This window comes from Parathielavia appendiculata, assembly GCF_033297405.1.
Source record: "Parathielavia appendiculata strain CBS 731.68 unplaced genomic scaffold N657scaffold_9, whole genome shotgun sequence".
Taxonomy (NCBI): Eukaryota; Fungi; Ascomycota; class Sordariomycetes; order Sordariales; family Chaetomiaceae; genus Parathielavia; species Parathielavia appendiculata.
In genome coordinates, this window is record NW_026944228.1 from 126,390 (window position 1) to 137,876 (window position 11,487).

General features: G+C 55.6%; 3 protein-coding genes across 3 annotated transcripts; all 3 read right to left on the bottom strand.

The window, feature by feature from the left end:
• Positions 1–72: 72 nt before the first annotated feature.
• Positions 73–1,357, bottom strand: N657DRAFT_492143 (uncharacterized protein). Its single transcript, XM_062787633.1, has one exon. It carries the CDS (start codon positions 1,255–1,257, stop codon positions 286–288), a length of 972 nt encoding a protein of 323 aa, XP_062645910.1. The 5' UTR covers positions 1,258–1,357; the 3' UTR covers positions 73–285.
• Positions 1,358–2,257: 900 nt separating this feature from the next.
• On the bottom strand, positions 2,258–7,568 carry N657DRAFT_576004 (P-loop containing nucleoside triphosphate hydrolase protein; the record flags this gene model as incomplete). The annotated part of the gene is made up of 2 exons (XM_062789146.1): positions 2,258–7,385; positions 7,477–7,568. 2 exons carry the CDS (start codon positions 7,566–7,568, stop codon positions 2,258–2,260), a joined length of 5,220 nt encoding a protein of 1,739 aa, XP_062645911.1.
• Positions 7,569–9,605: 2,037 nt separating this feature from the next.
• N657DRAFT_634958 (protein transport protein SEC61 alpha subunit) lies at positions 9,606–11,202 on the bottom strand (the record flags this gene model as incomplete). The annotated part of the gene is made up of 3 exons (XM_062791318.1): positions 9,606–9,681; positions 9,735–11,079; positions 11,193–11,202. 3 exons carry the CDS (start codon positions 11,200–11,202, stop codon positions 9,606–9,608), a joined length of 1,431 nt encoding a protein of 476 aa, XP_062645912.1.
• Positions 11,203–11,487: the final 285 nt, after the last annotated feature.

Genomic DNA, 11,487 nt, shown 5'->3' on the forward strand with positions numbered 1-11,487 from the left:
AGTTTTCCAGTGGCTTAATTCTGTGGTGAGGACGGCATAGAACGGCATAGGATCGACTTCACTTGCGACCGATCCACGAGCAGGGCGGGCACATCAGCATGCATAGGAAAAGCTTCGCGTCTTAATTAAGGTGCATCCCATTGTACTGATGTCAGGGAGCACACCGAGTTTTGACTCCATACTATGGTCCCATCGTATGATAGTATGTAATAGCAGCCGATGGACGCTACTGCCGCGCTGCTCAATACACTCTCTGCCTCCTAAAGTAAAGCACGTAGGGGAGCCTCAAACTCCATGCCAATATCGGTCTCCCTCATAATTCGCCGGCAGCTCCGGTGCGAGAGCAGGAGCCATTTTCCCTCCCTGAATACCTAACCCTGTCACCGACCTATAATTCTCCTCTCCGTCCCACCTTCTGCCTCTACTGTCCCCAGACCTCATCAACTCATGCGCCTCATACCTCCCAATTCCATACGGAGCATACCCCAGCTCTTGCTGGTGCTGCTGCTCCCCCAACCCACCACCACGAACCTGACCTTGAGTGCCACTGCCCTCCCCCAGCTCAGCAAACCCCCCATTCATGTGGTAGTTAGCATCCATGATGGGCCCCCGCACAACAACAACCTCTCTCCCCTTCCCCTTGGCCTCCCTCTGTTGCCGCGCCTTCTCTGCCCTCGCCTTGACCCGGGCCACAAACAGCCACCAGCAGGCGGCAAACACGGCGAAAAAAAGGACCACCCCGCCAGCGACCGAGGGCACGGCAATCTTGACCAGGTTGAAGTTATTGTTGTTGTCGTTGCTACTTCCTAGACCAATGATATCGGATCCCTCGGTGCTGGTGGAGATTGAGGGGGAGTGAGATGTGCTAACTGGGCTTGATAAGGGGAGCCTGTGAGTTGTGAAGGTCTTATTAGGCGGCGTTGTTAGGGGCTGGGAGGTACCAACGGTCGAAGATGAAATAAAGAGAGGCCCAAGGGGGGTTGATGATGATGATGATGATGATGATGGCGCTGGCTTCGTGGTCACAGCCGGCAAATCGAATTGAGTATTTCCGTCCGGCTCAGGGGCCAATGTCTCTATCGGTGTCGAAATAGGAGGCGGCAGCGGCGCATCAGAGGTCGAAGCCGGGTCTGGGGAGTCACTTAATGGTGGCGGAGGAGATGGACTGGGTGAGATCAGAGGGGATGCTGGAGGAAGCAGAGAGGAAGGAACGCCATAAGGTGAGTCCTTGGGTGATCTGCGCTCTGAGACCGTCATCACTTCCCTGAGCAAACAAGCAGCGCACGCCCAAGTTAGTCAGTGTTGTTGATGTACGTTGTCTGTTGGCTTTTCGTAAGAGACGCCTCGACAAGGGCCGTTGAAAACCGGTTTACGCCTTATGGATCGCAAGAGGCCTTAACGTGTAGTTGTCGGGTTGAATATCTGTTATTTGCTTCCTGACTTGACACATCGGTGCGTAGTCTTGACGTTGGACCGAGATTCTCTGCAGCACCAGAAAACGGTTGGTGAAGTGGCACATTATGTTCCAAGTGTAGGACCACTCGAGGGACACAATAAGGCTTTATACAAAGAAGCAGCAAGAAACACGTGGTAGCTCGGCACACCACCTTCTTTCGCGCACGAGATTACATTCTTTGTGAGGTAAAAAGGTCAAGCCCCGGAGTTGAACTACACCTGACCATGCCTGGTGAGACCAAGTTGGGATGGGACTGAACCCCGACAGAAACCAGCCTTGGGTGTTGTTATAAGTAATACATATAAGCCAACCAGACTGCCCATCAGTTTCTGCATGTCGACATGTCAAGCGTCCTCTTGACGTCGCTCACACTCGTTGTCACACCCCCCTAACTAACCCCTTTCTCATTCCCCCGCCAACCAAGCCAAGCATCACGCATGACTAGAGCTAACGGAACATCAAGATGTAACCCATTCAGTGACAATGAAACGAGACAGGATACTTTTATCAAACCCGCTGACTGCAGTGTTCAGCCACTGCCCGCCAGAGCAGCCACCCAAGCTGTCTGTTTATGCCTACATATATATACACGCTCGTCTTTGAGACAGCACCATCGACAACCCTCCACCGGAGGTGCCACCAAAACCGGCTAAATAAATGCTACGAATAACTCGTCTGCCCAGTACGTATGCACCGCACCAAGTCCATATCCACAAATCCCACCTTTCTCTTTTCCTTTCAACTCAGCAGTCCCGAGTCCACATACAACTCTCTTGAAAAGCATTCTCACAAAAGGTTCCTTTACGAACCCTCATTAGTAGCTGCGGTCCTGTTCCCACTCCCACTCCCACTCTGCTCACCTCCATTACCACCACCCTCCCTTTCCTCCTCATCAACATCCACAAGCTGCTTCCCCTTCCACGCCTTCTTCGCCGCAGCCGCCAGCGCCGCATAATCCCCGCTCATCTCACACATCCCCCTAAACACCCCGCCACCCTTCTTCATCAGCTCCCACGGATGCCCGTACTCGACAATCCGCCCCTTGTCCAGCACCAGCACCTTGTCATAGTCCACAATCGTTTGCAGCCGGTGCGCGATCGTGATGATGGTGCTCGTCAGCTCGCGGATCGTCTCCTGGATCGCCGAGTCGGTCGCGTAGTCGATCGAGGCCGTCGCCTCGTCCATGACCAGCACGCTCGGCTTCTTGAGCATGGCTCGCGCTAGGCAGAGGAGCTGGCGCTGACCCTGCGAGAGGTTGTTGCCTGACTCGGAGACGGGAGAGGAGAGGTCGAGGAAAATGTTCTTGTTCGTTACCGAGGGGGGGCGGGATTGTTGTTGCTGTTGTTGACCATGTTGATCTTGGCTCTGTATGGCGGCAACATTGTCGGCGGCGGTCGTGGCCTCGGGCAGCAGAGCCATAGGCGGGTTTGTGGCGGCTGTGAGCTCGTCAGGCTGAATGAGATGGACACGACGCAGCGCGTTGAAGATCTGCTCGTCGGTGTACAAGTCAAAGGGGTCGAGGTTGGTGCGTATGGTGCCAGTGAAAAGCGTGGGCTCTTGAGGCACGATCGTGATGGCCTCGCGCAGGTCACGAAGACCGATCTGGCTAATGTCAATATCGTCGATAAGAATCTTGCCTTCGTCCGCCTCCAGAGCCCGGAAGATGGCCAGCGTGAGCGAACTCTTGCCGGCGCCGGTCCGCCCCACAATGCCAACCTTCTCGTGTGCCTCAATCCTGAATGTGAGATTCCTCAAGACAGGCTCCAGTTCCTTGCGGTACCGCGTGGTATAGTTGATGAACTCGACCGTCCCCTTGGCGGGCCAGTTCTCGGGCGCCCGGTTCTTCTCAACAATGGCTGCCGCCTCTTGCTCCACTTCCAGATACTCCTTGATGCGCTCGACCGAATTCATGTTTTGCTCGTTCATGGCATACAAACGAACCAGCCAGAGGATATTGTCCGCGAAGCCAATGGCATAGCTGAGCGAGATGCCGGCCGAGCCCGCGTCGATCTTGCCGAGGCTGAGGATGACAAATACCCCCGCAAAGAAGGCGACAAAGTCACCGAGCAAGTCGGTCCTGAATGCGAGCCATCTGTTAGCAGCCCACAGATATATGAAGGGCCGCAACTGAGTGTTAATCCGGGCCAGGTTATCGCGAATGAAGCGTCTTTCATCGCCATACGCGCGGATGGTGGTGACTCCAGTCAGCGTTTCGCCGAACTGCTGGAAGAGAGGGCTCCTCTCCACCGATTCCAATCGCTTCAGATCTCGGGACGCGTGGAGGTAAAATTGCCCAAGGAACACGTATGCCAGTGTGATGAAGATGCCGGCGATTAGAAAACCAGGGGTAATGTAGGCAATGAGAACGACAGTTACGACGATGCCCAACGCACACGACATGACTCCAATGGCAATGGGCGCAACCTCCTGATCGACTGCCTCGAGATCCTTGCTGAAGCGGTTCATGATCTGGCCCATGGGCGTGATATCGAAGAACTTGAACCTGGCACCGGCCACGGCAGCCATCAGGCGGTTATGTAGCTTCCACGACGCAGTGAGAGAGCCGAAGAAGATCCAGAGATCCCTGACAAGAGCGGCTACCGCGCCAGCTATGCCAATAATTGCCAACACTGTCAGGTAGTAGGTGACGTTCACTTCGTGCGCCTGGGCGGCGGAAATGATCGTCGTGTTGCCCTGAGCGTGGTTCGCAATCAAGGCAAAATACGTTGGGGATAGAGTCTGGACCGAGTAGGTTTGCGATTTCATGTTGAACTCGATCTTAACCGTCTCTTCGGCGGCGTACTGATTGGACCACTCCTTGACCCAGAGGCTGGAAGCAACGCCAGAGAGCTGCTGTGCCCCGAAGACAAGACACGCGATAACCCAAAACCACCAACTTCCCATAGACCGCAGGTAGAGCTTCATGACGGGCCACTGCACGGCGCCTACCGCCTTGTGCTCCTCCATCGCGTCCTGCTGCTTGATCCCCTTTTTCTTGGCTGCCTCGTCCCTCGTCTTCTGCTGGCTGCCATCCGCTTCGTTGACCAGAGTGTCACCACTCTCCTCGCCAACACTCGAGGGGACGCGGGAGGGTACCCTCGAGATGTGGGCGGAGCCAGGAGCAGACCTCTGAACGGCGGCATCCTCTGGAAGGTTCCCAGTAGCGATGAGCTCTTGCGGTGTTCCCTTACCAGTGACACGTCCGTTGGCCATGGTCACCACATAATCCGCCGGGGGGACGCAGAGCGGAATGTTATGCGAGACGAGAATGCATGTCCGGTGACGCATGAGGGGCCCCATGATGCAATTGTTGAAGATCCACTGGGCGGTATGAGAGTCAACAGCACTGAGACAGTCGTCCATGAGCAAGTGCTTCGAGTTGGAGTAGACGGCTCTTGCCAGCGAGATGCGTTGCTTTTGACCGCCGGAGAGCGTGATCCCCTTCTCGCCGACTAGGGTTTCGTCACCGTTTTCGAGAATCTCCAGATCGCGCTCCAAGGCGCAGGCCACAATGACATCGCGGTATCTCTGCTCATCAAATGGAGCCGAAAACAGAATGTTGTCCTTGATGCTGGCATTGACAAGCCAGGCCTGCTGGGCGACATAGGCGCACGTCTCCGCGAGCCCCGTCTCCGGGTCGGGGTGAACATCTTCGCGGCTGCGGCCACCTGGCAGGTAGACGCGGCCCTTCATGATGGTCATCTCTCCAAGCAGCGCCATCAACATGGAGGTCTTTCCAGATCCTGTAGGGCCCGTAATGACGTTGAGTTTGCCAATTTTGAAGTCCACATCGAGATCAAGCAAGCGGAAAGCCATGGACCCGTCCTCCGCAACGGTCGACTTGCTCCCCCAAACGAACGTCGCGTTTCGGAACCCGATCACCCGGTTACCGTTCTCATCGACGTTGTCGATTCCCAGTTGGGCAAACTTTTCGGTCTCCTCCTCGGATAAAAACTCCTCAATACGGTCGATCGACACTTGAGACTCCTGAACATGGGCAATCATGTCGCCCAACTGGTCGAGGGGGTACCGAAGCAGCATGAAGAGGGAGATGGCAGTAAAGGCGACGGACGGATACAGCGGCTTCTTCTCAACGATTGTGTAAATGAGGAAGGAGAAGAATGTGATCAAGATTGGCACGGTATTCCAAACGGCAACGGCAGCAGCCCAGATCATGAACCTCCGCCGCAAAGCCTTGAGCTCAGCGCGCCGCTTCTCGTCGACGATGGTTGCGAAGCGATGCTCCCAGGCGAAGTACTTGATGATTCTGATGTTCTGCAGGATCTCATTGGTGGTGTGGATACGCTTGTCAGTAGCAGCCATGATCCTCTTCTGGCTTGAGTTGAAGCCTTTTCCGAAGGCGATGTTGACTGGCAGTAGCAGGGCCATAACGACGAAACCAGGGATGGCACTCAAACCCATGACCTGATACAGCAGAATGATAGAGACAAGGAGCTGTGTGGGAGCTGCCGCGATGAGAAAGTGGAGGTACGAGGTGACCTCCGAGACCTTGAAACTGTCGACCGACATCAGGTTGATGATGGTGCCCAGATTCGCTTGCTCGTCTGATTCGCCCGTCATGTCCTTTTTATCCGCTCCGACTGTCGCCCGGTCCCTACCAGTCTGGTTGTCCTTGGAACGCTTCTCAAGGCCCAAGAGGCGTTTGGTCTTGGCGATGATGCCTCCCTTCGCGCCCTCAGCGTCAAAGTCTTTCTTCTTGTCGGCCGCCGCCCCGAGAGTGGTGTCTTTGCCGGCCGCCGCCTTTCTGCGGAGCGCCTTGGCATATATCTCGCCCACCAAGATAGCCCGGATGTTGATGCAGATCTTGCGGCCGATCCACAGAGCTTGACCGTCGCACACAGAGCGGAGGATATCCGTCACGGGAAGGAGGATAACGTAGAGCCACAGCACGTTCCTAGGAGCCATGGCGGGGTCCTCGACGTATTGGAGGATGGCGCGAAGGAGCAGGGTGGGTGCAAAGGTGAGGACACCGGCCCCAACAGCCCAGAGGGCTTGCGCTAACAACAAGCCCTTGAAGTACCTCACGAGGTGGAAAGCCAGAGAGCTGGTTTTTCTGAACTGGCGGTAACTGGCCAAAACGGCAGCGGCCTTGTCCTTGGGAAGCAAGTTCCACACCCTCTTGATAGTCAAGGGCTCCTTCCAGCCAGACAGGACGATGGCGTCGACCCATGAGAACGTGTAGTGTGAGAAGAGGGACGCCAGATTCTCCCGTGCGGGCTCGATACCGTCCTCCCACTCCAACAAGATGGTCTTGTTGCCCTTGCGGGTGCTAATTGCCATGCCGAATAGCAGCGACGTCAACGCAAACTCGACGATGACCAAGGTTTGTGTCAGCTGGGAACTCGGATGGATCAAGACGGAGCGGAAAACGACCACGATGAAGAGCCATTGGAAGCCGTATATGGCGGCCGTGTGGTTCCATATCCGCGGGACGCGCCATGGTGTGTTGCCCAAGAATAGTCGAAGCGAAGTTAGGACCAGGACGTAGATCCAAACGGTCAAGCCGGCGATAGCAGCAATTCCTCCCCATTCCCTGCCGTAGGCACCGGTGGCCAGCGCGATGGCATTGACGGCAACCAGACCCGCAACAGCAAGTTCCTCGACCAGGACGGACAGCGTCTGAGCGGGGGGCACGTCGGCTTGCACGATGGAACCCCTCGTCGTGGTTTTGTAAAGCGCAAGACGGCCCCCGCCAATGGTCAGGTCCTCCTCATCTTCAGACTCGCTAACGGGCTCCTCGTCGCGGGGCAATTCGGTATGAGTATGTGGGGATAGCGTAGTTGGCCCCCCGCCGATGCGCTCGTACCCTCGGCCGTTTTTTAGCCAGACAGCTCGCACGATGTTTTGGGCGGCGAGTTGAAGGATCGACAGGCTGACCACAGCCAATGGCAGCAAGACCTTGAGGTAGCTGTGTTTCGGTTGCTTATTAGTCCAATGGTTCACACAGGGACTATGGCGTCACAAAGTCAGAGCAACCGCCCGGGGGTGCTTTTGCTTACTCTTGCTGGAAACAACGGGTGAAGTCATCGGTCTGCCATATTGGCCATGGACACGAAGCGAAACCCGTTTCGCCCGCGTCGTCGAGACGCATGGCGCAACGACTCGCGAGTCTCGGCTGCTGGTAAAGTAAACTGGGACAGCGAACGAGGCAGGCCGGAGAAAGGGCGACGCGAGGCACGGTTTGGGGGCGATAGAAGAATGCGGCAGCCGCCCAAATAAAGTAAAAGAAGCAGAGAATATCGAGTTCCGACCTGCGTCTCTGAGCCGGCCGGTTCTAACTGGCTCTAGTTGCTGCAATTGTGGTTGCCCTTTCGTCGTGTGGGCACGCTAAAGTTTGCTGGAGTCGGATATTTCTCTTTGGGAGCCTCCAAACTTTGAGTGTGTGGGTCGGAAGCATGAACTTAACGGCGGGAATAAGCACTAAGCAAGGTTCTGAAGGTGGGGTTTCCAGGGCGCTGAATGCTCCGCTTATAGCTTCGAGCTGAGAAGCTATTTGTGGTTCTAGCCCGACGTTCATCCCTAGCTGCTCGCCGGCTCAGACGGCAGAAGCACAATGTGGTTGTTGGTATCAGCTTGCGGTGTATAACAATTGAGGCTGCGGCCCAGATAGCTGAATGTAAGCGGTCCGAATGAAGCTCAAAAAGGATACCTTTCGACGCTGCCTGCCCGCAGCTTCCAAAGGCCCCGGTTCATCAAGCTGAGTTGCAGTGTGAGACCCAGAAGGTGGGGAGCTCGAAATTTGGCTGGTCGATGATGTCAGCTGCCCAACAACAAAGAATTTGGGTCTATCAATCCACTTCCACCACTACGAACATCATGGCCGGGCCGCCCGATGACCGGGCAGTGCTCTGCCATATGCGCGGAAGTCTGTAAATTGAGGCAGGACATCAACAACCCGTCACAATCCATATCTCCGCGACATTCGGATGCATCGCAGCTGCTCCCGCTGCACGTCAGTGGGGTAACAAGCAGCGGATCCCTTCACTGATTGTCCACTCAGGACCTTCCTATTTCATCAACACCTCGGTAAACGATCGTATCTTTAGAGGTGGGCAAGGAATCGACGGGTACAAGCAATGATCGGTGGGCCACCCCGAAGAGACGAATAGATAAGAATGAGGGTCGCATGCAGAGGGATCTGGAATACGGTTGTAATGATAGCTCGAGTACAGTCGGGCTTCACCCATCAGAAACAGTAACGTGGAATGGCACACGTTGATTTTGCCTTAGTTATCGGCAAGTGTACGATGCAACGGAGATCCAGATTGGGCAAGTCGTTCTCTTAGACTGTGGTGATGCGACTGCGGCCTCGACTGAAAATGGCGACCAGCGACTTCGGCCTGCTTCGTCACCTGCCAAATTGTCTTTCCGACAGAATCTGGAGAGTCTGCGCAACCGCGTGCTCGGTCTCTAGCTGATAAACTTGTACAAGTACTTGTACATCGCTAGGGCAATTTTATTACAAGAGGTAGTCGAGGGGATGATGTTGACATAAGTAAGATCATTTTCGTTTGCACGAACAGCCGAGCCTGAACGGGGGTACTTGCGCGCTTGCTGCTTGTGACGAGGTGCGCTGCTCCTTCCTCGACCTGGACTTGCAGCCTTCCAAGGTCCATCACATCAAGGCAGCCACATCTTGGAGGTGCCAGGGCCTAGGGAATCCAAACCGACCGAGCAGAATCGAGCGATCAAGTTGCGTATGGGAACCTCGCTGTATGACACAGTCGGAGGGGGGCGATGCCGCCAGGCGCAAGCACGCACCTTAGCTCGGCACGAAGACGGATTGCCAAGCCCGACCTCAAACGTCCAGCCCATTGTGACGGTCGGATGGTATTAACAACCGCCAGAGGGAGACACCTGAGCGCCTGAGCCTCCCTACTTTACTATTGAGAACCTGCCAAATCGACTGCCCGCCTGGATGCCAAAAAAAAAAAAAATCCCGCCCGCTTTTGGGAAGCCTCCTTTTATGGTTCTGCTCCGTTGGTACAATACAGGACAGCGTTGCTTCACTCTCCAGACAATTTACAGAGTAAGTAATCGACACGACAGAAGACCGGATGAGGAATCCCGACCGGAAAGAACACGTGGTTGGGTAATGCAACTCGCTGCCAAAGGGGTGTTACTGTCCTCAGCCCATGATCATACCCTTCATGCCCGCAAGATCGCCCTCTTTGGCAGCGATTTCGAAGTAGCCGTAGATAATCCTATGTGAATTAGCAACTGATACCGATCAATGTTGTGGCGAGGCGTAACTTACGTAACGGCGAGGAGAGTACCAGTGCCGGAGCCGAGCGCGCCCATGAGGTCGCTGGCAACAGAGAGCGCACCGATGCAGGCGCCACCAAAAGCAGCAGCAGTGGGAATAATGCGCTTAAGCTCCTTGTACATGCTCTGCTCACGGTGGCCGGCCATGACGAGACCCTGATCCTTGAGCTGCTTTGCGACGTCACGTGGGCTGGAGCCGGATACCTCAATCCACGTCTTGGAGAAGATAGCGCAGGCCGTCAGCATGTATGCGATGTAGACTGCCGTGTGGATGGGGTCCAACATGGCATCCTTGAAATTGAGAGGCGGTGACATGTAGTAGACGAGACCAGAGACGGCCGAGAGCTGTGACGAGCCTTCCTTGGCCTCCCAGACACCAAAAAGGCGAACCAGGAGGTTCTCAGAGAAGCGCGAGTACAGCATCTGGCTGATCAGGAAGATGTTGGACGACAAGGTCGACTGCAGCATGATGGGCATGTTGGACGTGTAGAACAGGCGGACGGGGTACGAGCCACGAGCACCACGCTGGCGCGACGACTTGACGGGGATCTCGACGCGGAAGCCCTGAAGGTAGATGACGGCGGCGAAGACGATGAGCGTGGCCAGCAGGTTCATGATGTTGGGCAGGTTCTGGCGGTAGAAGGCCTCCTGGAGAGCCCGCTGCTTATTGGGCCAGGTCATGAGCAGGTGGAAGAGGGCGATGACGGCACCCTCGTACTCGGGGCCACGGCCGGTATTGATCGAGGTCGGGGAGAAGGCCTTCCACATGATGGACTCGCAGATGTTGGTGGCGATGAACAGCGAGATACCACTGCCAAGACCATAGCCCTTCTGGAGGAGCTCATCAAGGAGAATGACGATCATACCAGCAATGACGAGCTGGAGGATGAGGAGAAAGACGATGCCGGCGCCGAGCTCACTCGGTGGGCCGTAGAGACCAGTAAAGACGTAGACGGTGGCGGTGCCGACCGAGAGGATGAGAGCGAAGAGCTTCTGAGCCGTCTGGTAGAGCTCGCGATCCGACTTGAGGTCGAGGTTGACATCGATCATGTGGGTGCCAGCAAGCAGCTGGAAGACCATACCAGAGGAAATGATAGGCGTAATGCCGAGCTCCATCAAGGTGCCCCGGTTACTCGCCATCATCATGCGCAACCAGTATAGCGGATCGGACGTGTCCGACGAGACGATGCCGTAGAGCGGCATTTGGCTCATGACCAAGAAGATGAGGAGGGTCAAGCCCGTCCACATCAGCTTCTGGTTGAAGGGAATCTTCGTCTCCGGCTGCTGAACCTCGGGGAGGAACGGCACGAAGGGCTTGACGAGGTCGAGGAACCGGACTGCATAGCGAACGACGTGATCAGCAAACTGTCGCAAAGAGGGATCGATGGCACGAGAAGCTCGCTGAAAGTGCGCGGTTGAGCGAGCTCCGCGACGCGCCGATTTCACTTACGGGAACTCATCTTGGGCAATTGAGCAGGAAAAGGAACCAAATTTTAAATCATCCAGAAGAAAAAAGAGGCGAAGGGAGCGACAACGACTCTGCAACGGCGGAGAGTTGTCGGCGCAATGGGTTTCGGAAAGGGGGGAAGTCCAGGCGGATGGAGAAGCTCTCCTTAACATCTGGCTTCAAAGTTATTCTGTGATGTGTCCAATTTCGAAATGGGGTCAACACGTGACAGCTGTCAATGCTGCCAATACCCCTTCCCCTGCTGCACTGCTGAGCGGACTTGGCGTGGTGCCAAGAT